This window comes from Apus apus, chromosome 2 (assembly GCF_020740795.1).
Source record: "Apus apus isolate bApuApu2 chromosome 2, bApuApu2.pri.cur, whole genome shotgun sequence".
In the NCBI taxonomy this organism is placed as follows: Eukaryota; Metazoa; Chordata; class Aves; order Apodiformes; family Apodidae; genus Apus; species Apus apus.
This window is the reverse complement of record NC_067283.1, coordinates 142,044,093-142,058,931: the sequence shown is the minus strand read 5'-3', so window position 1 is coordinate 142,058,931 and position 14,839 is coordinate 142,044,093. Positions and strand designations below refer to the sequence as shown.

At 38.6% G+C, this 14,839-nt stretch overlaps 1 protein-coding gene across 1 annotated transcript in view; it reads left to right on the top strand.

Moving 5' to 3' along the window:
- The first annotated feature begins 224 nt into the window (after positions 1 to 224).
- EIF3H (eukaryotic translation initiation factor 3 subunit H) overlaps positions 225 to 14,839 on the top strand; it is an 88,825-nt gene continuing 74,210 nt past the window's right edge. Inside the window, exon 1 of the mRNA XM_051609792.1 lies at positions 225 to 370. Within this exon, the coding sequence (XP_051465752.1) occupies positions 251 to 370 (120 nt within the window). The 5' untranslated portion in view covers positions 225 to 250. The remainder of the gene's footprint in view (positions 371 to 14,839) is intronic.

Sequence of the window (14,839 nt, the reverse complement as noted above, 5' to 3'; positions counted from 1 at the left end):
CACCCGGGGTTAAGGGGGGGCTCACCGGAGATAAAGGGGGGCTCACCCGGGGCTAAGGGGGGCTCACCCACGGCCAAGCCGGGAGCGCCCGGGGGTGCCAGAGACCAACGCGCCGCTCGCGGCGCCGCCCCGCGCACGCGCCGCCCTCCCGCCGCGTTTCCGCCCGGAGACGTTTCCCCGCGCGCCGCCGCGGCCGCGCCGCCGCTTCCGGTGTTTCGGTTTTCTCTTTCCGGCCGGTGCGAGGGGCAAGATGGCGTCGCGCAAGGAAGGCTCCGGGGCTGCCGGCAGCGGTTTCGGCGCCTCGAAAGGCAAAGGCAAGGCTCCTGCCACGGGCGACTCGGCCGTCAAGCAAGTGCAGATCGACGGGCTGGTGAGCGGAGGGGCAGGGGCCGCCACGGGCGGAGGGGAGGGCGGGGCGGCCGAGGCCGCGTGGAGCCGCTGGCAGGGCTGGCCCCGGCTGTGAGGCGGTGGTGCCAGGAGACACTCTCCGTCCCGGCTCCGGGGCCGCCGTGGCGACCCGATGGGCAGGGGCGGCTTCATTCTCCTCCCGAGCGTCCTGACCCGTGGCCAGGCCCCGCTGTGCTCGTCCTCGGGGTGGGGAGTGAGTCCTTCCCGTGTGGAAGCGAAGGCCGGGGTAGGGCAGGCATTAACTGCTTTTAAATATCCCCTTTCTTCCTTCAGCGAAGCTGCCCTAGTGCCCGGGTTTTCTGTTTCCACCTTTCATAGCTCAGACTGTTGAAAACTGCACAGGTATAAGAGATAGTGGACACTGGGTTTTCCTTTCATCCGTTCTGCTTTTTGCCTTCTCTGTTAGAACTGCTAACGCCTACTGTGTTTTGTTAATAAGAAATAAAATAAAACTGTAGATTAAAGGGGTTTACCAAGGAACGAAGCCATCCTAATAAAAGCAATCCTTGCAGACCTTAAGCAGAAGAATATCTGTTGAAGCTGGTTCTTGGCTTTGCCGCTGGCTGTTTTTGTCTCATGGTTTATGTCTCACACAGTGACATAAAGTGGGGAAAAAACAGTTACTTAAACCTTTTAAGGACAGAGGCATTGTTACTTTTCATGGTCTTCCCCAAGTGTCATTGGAACACTGCAGCTGACGCATGAAGGAGAGTCAGTGTGCTGGTAATGAGAAGGAAGATCATCATTTTGGGGCAAGCTTGAAGGCCTACTTGGTATTTATCAGGGATAGTCTCCAGTCATTATTGTGGAATGTAGTAAATGTTTGGGAAGAGGAAGAATAACTTGCTTGTGTATAGCGGTTCTTACGAAAGAGAAAATTTGAGCTAGGGAGTATTTCTGTAGTATTCTGTTCACCTGGCTGTATCTCTGGCTTTGGTGCACAGCATTTTCAAGGAGTGATGAAAACTGACTAGTCATGAAATGTAGCCCTGAAAATACAGCAGCTGTCAGCAGAGTGCTGCTGTTGCAAGCAGGCTAGAACCAGATGGACAGTGTTGTGTGTATGTGACTTTTTTATTAGCAAGGTTGAGGGAACAATAAAAGAGGTAATAGTTTAAAGTCGGATACAGGTTGGTACCTTTATTCCATTTCTGTGGGTGTAAAAGCTGTTTTATCAGTTTTTGCCTTAATAACTGCTGTTAAATTTGATTTCTTTTGTTCCTGCAGTAATCAAATCAAGAGAACAGAAGTTTCAAAACTGCTCTCTATCAGTTGTGTAATCTGCATTGTTCATTCATGTTGCCTGTGAGTGGTCTTGATGGTCTGCTTCTGACAGTCTAACAAATATCTGTGGATGCTTTTTGCTTTGTGCTTTTTTCTTCCTTGTCCTTGTGTTTTCTTCTGGCACAGCAAGTACTGCCTCTTGCGTTGAGTCTGTATAGAAGAAGAGTGAAACTTTCTGAGAACAGTGAAAAGCTTTCACCTTTCCACCTGCTGAGAGATGTCACCCAGTGGATCTTGCACAAAGCTTCCCAGGACAATAACAGTGTGGCTCACAAACTTCCATGACACCTGTGGTGGAGAGAAGAGTTGACATAAATTTTCTTCCTTTGTAAACCAAATGGTTCCTGTTGCAAGTCTTCAGAATGTCTCACTGAAATTCTGCTAAAACTTTTCCAAAATCTTAACTGGTCTAAATGTCTTACATGATAGGAAGAGGAGTGATGGTTTTAAACTGGAAGAGGGGAGATTTATGTTAAGACATTAGGAGGAAATTCTTTAGTTGTGAGGATGGTGAGACACTGGCACAGGTTACCCAGGGAAATTGTGGAAGGTCCATCCCTGGAAGCGTTCAAGGGCAGGTTGGATAGGGCTTTGAGTAGCCTCATCTAGTGGGAGGTGTCCCTGCCCATGCAGAGGGGTTGGAACTAGATGATCTTCAAGGTCCCTTCCAACCCAAACCATTCTATGATTCTATGGGAACTGTGTCACATTATAGATACTCAATAATTTGGTGGAAGTACCTGAATGCTTGTTTATAAAATACTTCTGAAATTAAATGTGAATGTAGATTTCCAGTCTTCACAGTTTGCCAGAAAGGAGGAGAAAAATGCAAGTCTACCTTTTTCTATCAGTTTATCTGCTAGATAATTAAGGTCTCAGTCATCAAATGAGCTAGCTATGGCTAGCTGCTCTATCAACATGATAATGAGATCCCAAGTATTTTATTATGTTTTTGATAACTTGAATGTGGTTTTGATTTCTGATCCAGTTTTGAGAGATTAGTACTGAAATTATCTATGTAATCAGTTATATTGGCAGTTTTGAATTAGGAATGTCTTGTGTAAGGTGCATTAAGCAGAAGTGGGTGGTATCTGTCATCCAGCTCAGGAATGCAAGGAACAACTGCAATATCAAAGGAAAATTACTCTCCAGTTACTCTTAGAACAGAAAAAGGCACTGATTTCATGTGGGTTCTGAGCCATTGATGTTTAGGATGTTAAATAAGGCACCTTTGAGGTGGTTTCTTTTTTGAACTGATTGTCTTCAAGTTATTCAGTTGAATGAGTATTGCAGTTCAGAGTATGTGATGAGTTTTCTCTTGTTCTTTTAAGACAATATTGTGATTTGTCTTAGTTAGTTTAGTAATAAAGGTTAGTAGTGGCAGCCTATGCTTGTTCTGCAGTTCACTCTGTTTGACTCATCCCTAGTGAGTAGGGATGTGTAGTCTATACAGGAATTTATACAAATGCAAGGGATAACATGGGTTTAGTTGCATATTATGGGAAGTACCAGTACGTCACTGGTTTACGCTGTCATATAGTGCTTGTGGTGGTTCAGCTTGTGTTGGTTCAGCAAACAAGGTATCCCACACGTTTCAGTTTCTTCCTTGAGTTTTTGTTGATATAACAGTGTATCAGAAAATATATATGATTAATGAATAAACCTATAATGAAAGCAGTTCCCAGTGTAGGTGGTCTAGTCTTTCTAAGAAATTAGAAATTGCAAGGTAAAAACCAGCCAACTAGAAACTCGTACTTTTTGTATTTGACCTTCCTAAGGAAAATATCAGAAGTCGAGTGCAATCCATTACATTGTGTTGTCTTTGCTTCCTGTTGTAGAAACTTGAATAGAGATTCCATCGTGTTCTCTCCACTCAAGTGCCCAAAGAAAACTTATTTTCACAGTAGTGGTGGTCATATGCATAGGATGTTTCTGTCTTAGCTGATCACTCACGTCTATGATGATTATGACTACAAGGAGATTAATGAAGACTCTTAAATGCCTTCTAGAGTTCAGAAACAGTAAATTTTATAGTGAGTGTCCATCTGCGATAATTACAGAAGAACAATTTATGCTTCTAATATAAGAAGTGGGGGGAAAAAAAAGCGTGTCTGGGTTCTTGCAGCTTGGTTTGCAGTAGGCTTTTGAATCTAATTAGGGCTTACACCTTCTTAAAGTTATTTCTTCATTTGCAATACCGTAAGCTTTTTTACCTTGTGTAGATTGCTTTATTAAGGCATTTTTAGAAGGTGAGTGAGTTGTTGCTTTAAATAGGTTCTTACTCTGCTTAGCTATCTATTTGCATGGAACCTCTAAGAACTTACTTATTCAAGAGAGCTGTCTCAAGTTAAGTAAAGTTGCCAGCAATTTCAGAAGTGTAGGTGGAAGAACTTCCATATGAGCATGGACATCATATAAGTTTTCATTCTATAGGGAGCTAGACTAATAACTCCACTGAGTCAGTGTCTTGTATCATTGGAACATGCTTATCTGGTGTGGTCAATTCAAGCTGCTTTGTAGTTGTGTTTCAAAAGAAATACTGCATTAAGATCACCCTGTGATCATCTTTTGCCATTTGAGAACATGACAGAACTCAGACTTATGAAGACTAAAAATTACTTGGTTTATTATTGATTCTGAGACTTGTGCCTGTTCACACCTGCCTGGTGGTAGATCAAGGCAGCCAGTTCCAGATGTACTAGCTGCATTCGCAGTTGATTTCAACTGTATTTAATTTTAGGGATGTCACAGATTGGAAGTGGTTGTCATCAGACACCTAGGATGTCTTGTCTCTTGTAGATAATACATTTTTGCCTCTGTCCACCCTTTCATTGAAGGAAAGGGTGTATAATGTGCTTTCCTACATTTCACATGCGAAGGAGAAAGGATAACATAGCTCTGGGGTGTATGTGTGTGTGAGGAGTGCGTGGAAGGAAAGAATATAGACTTTCTTACCAGTTACTCCTGTGCATCGTATTGTCCTTTCCCTTTTTCCTGTTGAATGGAGAAGTAGAAAGAGATACAGCAAGTATTGTAATGTCTAACTTTTACTACTCTTGCTGGAGGCCATTCTGATTTATTTGTGCAGATGGTGAAGTCCAGGTATCTAAGAGAACCATGTTACACTTTTATGTTTCTGACAAAACTAATGAGCGTGGTTTTCACTGGTTGTGCATGGCTTTGTGGTTGTTTCTTCAGTGTTGATAAGCTTACTAGATTTTCAGTTTCACAGTTGTATCTCCCTTCATAGCAGAGAACTCAAAAGCCACTGTCAGGTTATTCCCCTAAAGGGGTCATAATTATTACACACTGTCTGAAATAAATGTAAAGCAGTGCCATAATTTGCTTACTTTTCTCTCTCTCTTCCATGCCCTCCACCCCCCCCCCCCCCCCAAGAGGTGTTGGCAGATTTTTGTTCATTGTATTTCTAGAAATTCTTTAGTGGGGGCTAAATTTTTTGGAATTCAGCTGCTGAAATTAAACAAATTTGGTTCATTGACATATTTTCCTTCAGTATGGTGCAGTGGATTTTGAACTGAAAGCTGATGGATTTTAGAACATTAGGAGTTGTTATTCCTTTGAATGGAAAGAAAATTTCAAGTTAGCTGAAGATGTGGCAGTTTTATGAGTACCTGCCTGTGCAGTCAAGTGACCTTCTGTGTTAAGCTATGAAAAGATTCTTGTGCTGTGCTGTTTCTTGCAAGAAAGCAAGATAGAAGATTTGGTTTCTAAATATTTGCATTTTTCTTGTTTTTAAAAACCTGATCTTAAAGTCTGACATTCAAACTTCAATTGCATACCTTAAACATTTGTAGCTATCTCTCAAAACTGTGCATTTTCTGTGAGTGTGGTTGGTGGTGCCATATTTTTGACTTATACAGGCAGCTGTATTGATGTAACCTTTTCAGGGAAGCACAAGAACAATTGGCTCAGTTTTTGTTTTTTTGTTTTTTTTTTTTTTTTTTTTTTCCCATATCTTGGTGTTTGCTTCCTTAAAGCTAACAAACTTGATCTTATCTCTTTTTTCATTGTTTGTCTTGTATTCATTTGGGTTCTGAATTACCCAACATACTGTAACAATGACAAATATTCTGTTATTCTTCAGTGTTACTGCTGTGTCAAGAAGCTCTAACCTGTTGTACTGGGTTTCAGATACAAACCTGCTTGTGGAATATTGCTGTTTTCTTCAGAATGCCACTATGTTTTTCTCTTCTAGTAGAAAATTTGAAATTAGAGAGTGGAAAGGAAATACTATGTTAATTTTGTGCTTATTGGATTAGTGATAAAGATACTTGGATTTCTTGCATCTGCTATTTTAAATAAGAGCCATTATGACCATAGAAGAGAGTGTAATGGGCAAACATGATTAGTTGCATTTCCTGATGTTTATTATCCCTTAAATTGTAAGATATTATTCAAAATTATTATTCTGCACTTCCATTTTTATTTGGTCTTTTTCACATGAGCACAATGCTGTAGCCTTTAACTGTATGAGTGCCAACTGTTTACTCTGTAGTAACTTTGCATCCTTTCTTTCTCACAGCAATACGAATAAATGAGGCAAAGAGGACAAAGAAACTCTAGTACTAAAGTTAACTGTGCTGTGCCCAGGAGAGCAGATGGAGCAAATGAGTTTGTTGTCATTAAGAAGTCTTGATTTACAGTTTGCTGCATTATTGCAATGGAAGTTTTCAGGGTAACATTGTTTCATGTTTGCAGTGACTCTTTGGCCTTCACTTTTTTTACAATATTTGTGTTATTTTCAACAAAGTAATCATATATATGATAACATTGTTGAGGCTCAGTGTTACATGGTTTGCTGGAGGTAGCAGGTGGATGGTTGTAGAGTGTTGGGGAACTTTGGTTGCTCCTCTTTGTGTACAGACTGTTTTCCCATTGCTACATAGCCTCATCTTGCAAACTTGGACTCTTTGGTAAGCTTATTCCTCAGATGCACAGAGCTGAGTTTTGTATAAGGAAGCAACATGCAGATTCTCCATTTTTTAAATTGTCTACTGGGCAAAGTACTGGAAAAATGGTGTAGTCCTAATAAGAGATTCTGATTTTCCACCAAAGCTTGGAGACTTTTCTAGAATGCTTTTGTAGTGAAACTTCTAACCCTGCTCAGCTGTCGAAAATTGTACTTAAGAAGGCCTGCTCTGCGTGTTTCTGCAGTTCTCACAATTTTAGTAGTGGTCCCAGGCAAGAGAGAAAACTGTAAAAGTAGAGATAAACTCCTGTATAATTCAGAAACATAGGATCAACTAGGATGAGAGACATTTTTACAAGATGAGCATGAAAGCTAATTTAATATAGAAATTGAACAAATATTAAAAACCAGAGTTACTTCATGTGGTGGATTGTGGGTCATGTCTGACCACTAGTATGTAGATAATGGGTGCATGGAATCTTTCTTCTGGGAAAATAACAGCTGTGGGTTGGGAGATCTGGATCTTTTAGCAAGGAAAATGTGCTGGCTGCTAGGCCAAATAAATGTTTTTTATTAATCAAGTTTGTCTTCAGAGTAGTCACAAGGAAATATGTTGTTGCCGGGAAACTGTTCCATTCTTTGCAAATCCTCTGTGTGTGGATATTCTCACCGGTGCCTGCATCTTTAGACCATCAAACTCTGAGATGAGGGTTAGAGGCTGTGTTAATACTCAAGATGATCTAATGCCGAGTAATATTTGTTCCAGCTACTTAATTCTATGAGTCTTTGAATATAAATTTTAGGTGCATGTTTTAAAGTTTCTCTAGAACTTAAGCAAAAGCTTAAGATACCCTTGTAAATTTATTTAAATTAAATGTAAACATACACTAAAACATAAATGCCAATAAAATTATTAGAAGTTGTAGGCCATTTATATTCACACCAGTGTGGCTGCAGTGTAGATGTTTCAGATATGACTGATTTGCTCAGAGATTGTTACTGTTGGTTTCATTACATCATACCTAATTTGGTGTTGATGTAGTGTGCCTAATGGTTTGTATTCTCCTCTATGCTATGTAGAAGATATTTTCTTAATTTTTTTTACATAGATACAAGCTTGTGAGTTTACCTTAAAAAACAACAACAAAACATAAATAAGCCCCAAAGCCTATTATTGAACTGCTTTTCAATAGTTACCCCACTCACATTTGTGGTATTTAAGTTGCTTATGCTTGTTTTCATATTACTAGTGATTTTTGTCCTAAACACATGTGATAACATGTCCCCAGCTGTCCATGGGGAAGGCTTAGTTAGCTTATTGGGTGGTAAGAAGCTGTTCAGGGTGACTTGTCTGATCATAGTAAATGAAACAAAAGGTTACCATGTTTACTGAAAATCAGTTTTTGAGGTTCATGTTGTAAATGTTCTTTTAAGCACTTTTTTTTTTTTTAATGGTAGATTTTGATCCTCTTTGGAGGAAAACAGATTTATTTCTGAAGTATTTGAGTACCTCTCATTTTAAAGTTGGTAATAATAGTGATGCATGTATTGAACTGGCTAAAAATCTTATCAATTTTCTCAAGTTGTGAAAATGGTGTTTTTCCTAGCTTTTCTTGTGGTTTCTTCCCTTCTCCTTCACCTATTTTGAAGACTTGGCAGAAATGCCCAGCCTGTGTGTTCTGCCTGCTGTTGTCAGTACAGTTACTTGGCACTGCAGAGCTGGAGAGCACCATATTAGGATATAACATCCTTCAGGCTGTGTTTGATGTGTCCTCCAATGGAGTCTGAATGGAATTTTAAGTTGAAGTTCAATCTCTTTGACTTTTCTTTGACATGTTTCCCTAAAAATTTAGATCAGCTAAGCTGACACTGCGGGTTGGTGTGTGAATGGAATACTAGCTTGATGTGTTCATGGATACCTTAAACCACGGGGAATATGGAAGCATTTCCTATTAGTTGGGTGTTATGTACATATTGCTGTTAGTCTTCAGATAAAATGAGGTGTATGAATATAACCCAGAGAGGAATTTCTGACTTACAATCCATGCTTACATTAAGAAGAGAAAGCATTGATGTTTATTAGTTGAGAGGGGAAGAACTTCCTTGGAATATATATAAGCCTTCCAATTTTTCAGGCTTAGTGAAGTGCCAGGGAAGTTCTGAGGCATTGCATCGTGTTGGCTTTCTCACCTTTCTTCCCCCGGCTGGCGGCCTTGCTCGTAACACTTCAGCAGGACAGTTAATAGCACTCTGTGGAAAATGTCCCACAGTGTCTGACCTGCTGGATTTTATGAGTTAGCTTTGTCTGTTACCAGAGTAACAGTGGCACAAATCAAAGTGGTAAGGAGTTGAATGAAGTGTGCCAAGAATCTTACATGTTTTCTGTGTTCTTTTTGCCTCTTTACGTTGGCACATTTCTGTTTAAACCAAAATAAAGAAAATCTGTTTGTTGGTTTTTATTTTGTTGTTATTGTTTTGCTGACTTAAGGTTCCTTCAGTTCTCCTCTATGACTTGTTTCTTCCAACAAGGAAGAGACATCTGTTTTGTTTTGTTGTTATTTTTTTAAATTGTGAACTCTTGTTCTTGCTGTTGATTTTGTTCTTAAATATAGACACTATCCCTTTTGAGATTTCTTAACATGAAACAGGTAAAGTACCCATGTCATGGTGGTCTGAGGATTAAAATTTTGGTGTGTCTTGTCAAGGGATAGCAGGTATACTTGCTAACAGCACAAACTTTCAATGATTTTTAAGAGTGCGTTGGCGCACTCAGCATCCACTAAGTGTCACGGTAAGTGTACTCTAGTGAGGCATTAAAAACTAGAACATCTGGTATCACTTCATGTCATGAAACTAGTGTGCTGACAAAAGGAGTTAATCTAAATGTGGAGGTGGTTTAAATGTATTGAGCAGTGTTACACTTCAAGAATTGAAGGGGAAAATACTGCTTCAAAACAGCCTTTTTTTTCTGGGTGCAAGGAGAAATGTGTTGCCCTCTGCACTGCTGTCATTAACACTTATGCTTCTCATTATTTTTTGTTCCTGTTTTGCATATCAGACTGGCCTCTTGCCTTGTAGTTATGTTTGCATAGCTGTTGAAAACAGTAAATTATGCTCTTGTGATACCTATTTAGCTGTGTTAATACCAAGGAAAAGAGTATTTCCACCAAATATATTTCAAATAACTTACTACATTTTAATGTTTAAAATGTTATATCAGAAACAAATGAAATAATAAGCATTAACTGTGTTTTTTATTTTGTTTTAAAATTTGGCTTGGTTATCTGAATGCAGAAGAAACAATTGGTGGCTTTGTTGCTGAGACAATGCATCACATCCTCTTGCACACTGAAACTTTGTTACATATTCTCCTTTGGTTTTCACTTTATTGTAACAAAATTAGACCTCTGATATGCAGCATGATGTAGTTGAAGGGAAGCACAGAAGTTAAATCAGGCCATGGGTAGAAAAATATTAGGTACAAATACTGAAAGGCCATTTGTGGTAGGTATAAAAGAAGGATCTTCTATGTTCTGTTATATCTTAGGACTTTTTCTTTCACCTTTTAAAGAAATCTTATAAACATTATGAGAGGCCTTGTAAGAACAGGAACAAGTCTTTTGTTTTTTCTTAGTCTTTGCAAAACATTACTTTGTTATATATCCATATTTACAGACATGCTCAGAATACATTCTCAATGATGGTAGTTTTGAGCATGCTGTTCTTTCTTATTGTTTTATTCTTAAGCCAGCATTAAGATTGCATGAATATAATACCTGCTTTAATAACAATGCTTAGCAATTCAGTTGTGTTACCATGTAATATAATGCTATCACATTAAGGGAAAGTAAACAAATGGTTAATGTAATAAATTTGAAAAATTCAGGCTGTGTAATAAATATTCTTGTTAACGTTTTGTAAGATTATTCAATAATCTGATATCAAGAATGCAAAACAAAGACAATATGACTTGATAATGTCTTTTGTAGCATGCATACACAAGGTTCTTTAAGAATAATAACCATGGGAGTGGTCTTGAATGACTTGTATGCAGATAGTTATTTCAGATAAGCGTTTTGTAAATTTTTTTTTTTGCTAAATCTAATTTAAAGATGATAGGCACAATTACTCACTGGAGTTTGAAGATACACCTGAATTTTGCTGTATGCATGCAATAACAGGCTGATTCTCTGTTGTAAATATCTGGTCTTCTACTGGAAAAGGAGGATTAGAATGTTGCTGTGAGCTTGTCCATCTCTTCCTTTGTTCTGCTCAAACGTTGTATCCTGCTTTGCAGTCGGTTTGCTGCTCATCCTTCTGTTCCATGGAGCCCCTATCTATACAATACACAATATACATACCGATTCATGTTAATTATCATGCCCATTTGGTATTTATGATCTTAATTGGAGCTGTAAGTCACTTCTTGTCAATATTTGGGGTTTTTTTAATGCATATCTGAGGAAAAGAAGCAATCTCATTGACTAAATTCTTCAGTAATGTAGGGATGAGTTTTGAGCATTTAAGACTCAGTTTTTTACTCTTACATTATTGTCAATGCAAGTAAATTACCTGTTTTGAAGCTTTTTAAATTTCAGATAACATATAGGGTATTTACTGCAGCTATCATACCACTTTTTGGGAGCAGTCTGAAAGCCATACTGCCTTATCAGTTGGATGTTCTTGGTGATAAAATTAACATTTTTTTTTAATCTCACTGTCACAGTAACTGTTATTAGAAATGGAGCTCTACTGGAAGTGGTTTTCACATGGCTGTGTTCAGAGGGTGATACAAAGACAAGTCGTCTATTTGAAAGATGGGGAAGCTGAAGTTTATCAGCAATAACTGACTTTCATGTCTTTTCCTCAGTTTCTTACTTGAAGTCGGCAGGAAAACTGAGTATCAGTCCAGGCTCAGTTCTCTGGATTGCACTACCTGTTGCAGCCCCATAGAACATATTTGCCAGAAAGGATAAGTGCCTGAATGTGGAAAAAATTGTTGCACAAGAGCTTATAAATTATTAAAGTGACATGGAAGTAATGTCCAGTAGGGATTTTACTGGTTACTTGGAAGCATCTGTTGAATACATATGGAAGTCATGATTTTAAGACACACCCTTAAATAGTATATGTATTCCAGTTCTGTCGAGCAGGGTATGGTCTTTGGAAAAGATCATTAGTTTCAGATCAGTCCTTGCTCCCTCCTTCTTCTCAAGGTCTGCCCTATTTTATTAATTTTTGAATGTCAAACAGATAAGGGTAACTGTCATGCGGTTTTTCTTAAACAGCGTGGCACAATCTGATTAAAAATAAATGTTAAATGAAATTTGCTACTGCGGCTTTTTGCTGTCATCTTTATGTATCTTTATAGGAAGTTGCTGTAAGTTGATGCTGACGAGAAAACCTTTTACTTGCAAATACATTACTAGCTCAGTGAGTACTGTGAATATTTGAACAATACACAGAACATATTGACTGTATGTTGAAGTATAAGTGGAAGACTGATGTATCGAGTGGAAAATGTTGAAACTGCGTCTGCTTTTACTGCTTCTATATAATTTCCATATGTTGTGCTCTAAAGGCGTATATTAATCTGCTTTCATTCTTGAAATGATGGTTAGGTAATGAATTAATTAACAATAATAAAAATAAATAATATTGGCAATTTGCAGAAATTGCCTGAAGTACTGGATGTTTTCAAAAGGTTTTTGTTCAGTTGGATTTGTGAAATAGGAGAAAAAAATGCACAACATATTCCCTTGGAAAGGCTCTGTCCCACTTATGACTAGCAGAATTTGGGATATTGATCTTAGTACAGCCCTGTCGCTGCCACCTACCCGTGTGCTAATCACATCTAATACCCCGCTGCTCACACGATTGAAATCCTGGGGCTGCCTTACGGAAATGTTTCTACAAGGAAGTGATTCTGTGGCGCCTGTGGCCCTCAGGGTTTCCATGGGAATAAGCATGAATCCATGTACTGTGAAATGAGTTATGAAACTTAGTATTGCGGGGAAAATACATTATACCAATGCATGAATGGGGCAACGGAAAACTTAAATGCACAAATGTAATGATGCATTTTTACTTAGGGTGAGGCAATATTTGGAGTGTACTAATAGCTTTTGAACAACCATGGTGAGTTTTTTTTTACTGTTTAGCAGTCAAAAAAACCCCAAATTCATATGTACCAGGGCAAAAGTCAGGAAGAGATTGGTCTGTTTGTTAAAACACACCTTGATTAACTTCTGATAGTTTTCTATGTTTTAAGAAACTTTGCTTTTCTCAACTGTTTAATGACTTTCCTTTGGTGCGCTGCAGTTTCTGTTTAAACTTCTTCCCTTTGAAAGAGCAAGCAGCTCACTTGGACATGAGTAAATAAATGACTTAAACAGATGTTTCATGGGACCTATAAGACATTAGTTGATTAACCTAAGTTCCTGACGAGAGTCAGGGAAAACCACAGCCTAAAAACCAGCAGGCCTCTAACCAAAACCCAGTAATCTCCCCTTCTAATGTATTCGTACAGAAACAAGCTTATTGTTTGTACGATTTCAGTTCTTCAGGCTGAATTCTACCTACCCATTTATGTCAGTAGCAAAATTATTTCATTTTATATTGTATATAAGATATTTACCATTTTTAGTTCTAGGTGGTAACTAATGGCTTGTTTTATGTTCTCTGGTTTTATGTAAAATCAGTGATTTTTATAATTTGTAGTAGCTTTTTTTTAAAAAAAATAGGCTTTATTTTTTTATTTATTTTTTTTTCAAATATCCTTTAGCTTTTTAAGTGTCCCAGTAATAGAATGAGTGAGAAGCTAACCCGTGTGAACAGCAGCTGGGTGTGCTCCCAGTGAGTACAATGTATGTGTCAGCCCCTTGGCAGTGTCTGTAGTGAGCCTTGGCTTGCAGTGTGACAAACACCACCTGCACCAGAAGACTGGGACTGCTGGAAGGTGCAGGTATTGCTGTGGAGGAAGGCCCCGTTCTTGTTAAACTGGGCTTCCCATTGCTTGAAGGGAAATTCTAAAGCTCTTGAATCACAGCAGTTTGGAAGTAATTATTAAAAAGAGGAATAACAAAACAGCTGAAAGAGTGGTTACTTCAGAAATATTTTATATGGGGCATGTGCTGATGGCGGTTTAAGCTTTGCATTCAGTTTGCATGGAATGTATTGCTGATATACATGTAATCTGTGTAACAGAGTTACAGAAAGTGAAAAAGAAACTGAATGTCATGTTTTTTCAGACTGAGCTTCAGTGTAAGCAAGAAGCAGCTTTTCTAGCCATGCCCCAAAGGGTGCACAAAAGCAGTTAATGTTAGGAAGGAGTGATAAAATGCTTTGTGGCATGTCACTGACTTTGAGTTGTGCTTTGAGTCAGCTGCTTACTGAGATAAGCTGGCAAGTTATATCTAGCTTAATGTTATGTATGGATATCTTCTTTGTCCTGTTGGAAAAAAACGACGACACAGGAGAGTGTTCAGTTAAATGGCTATAAGCACTTCATGAGGCAGGAGGTAATATGGAAAACTATCTAGATACCTATAGTTACAGGGTCATATGGTTTCTAAACCAATTAGAAGTGACAGAGAATACTGATGTTAAATCAGTGATTTGTTATGATTTGGTAGTTTTCTTCTAATATACATATTGTGGAGCTGCACTCCCTTTTGAAGGTTACTATGTTCCCTTTTGTAGTTAAATCATCTGAAATCTTAAAAGTTTAAAAACTAAGCAGGTAATATGGTACTAACTGATGTAATAAGTCACCCAGGGAACAAAAAGCTTTGGAAGCACTTCAAATGCTTCCTAATACTCAAAAGTATTCAAATAGTCCAGAAACAAGTGACATCCTCCCCACCCCTCAAAGAAATCCCAGAAAACCCTACCATTCAAGATGGAATATTTCATTAATTTTAACATGGATTTCCAAAACTATTTGGTACTGAGGACCTATATGAGAGACAATGAACAGGAACCTATGATTTAGAGTATCCCTTTCTTGAGGACCACCTCAGATCATGTCCTAGTTTGAGCCAGGATGAAGCCAATTTTCCTTTTAGTGATTTTTTTTTTTTTTTTTTCTCCTTCAGTAAGCTTTCTTTTACCTATACCAGAGTGTCCCAACTAAGACTGATAACAGTGGAATCAATATGCTTTGTTCATAATAGTTGAATTCAGGCTCAGCTCCAGGACACTTTCCCTTTCATGTCA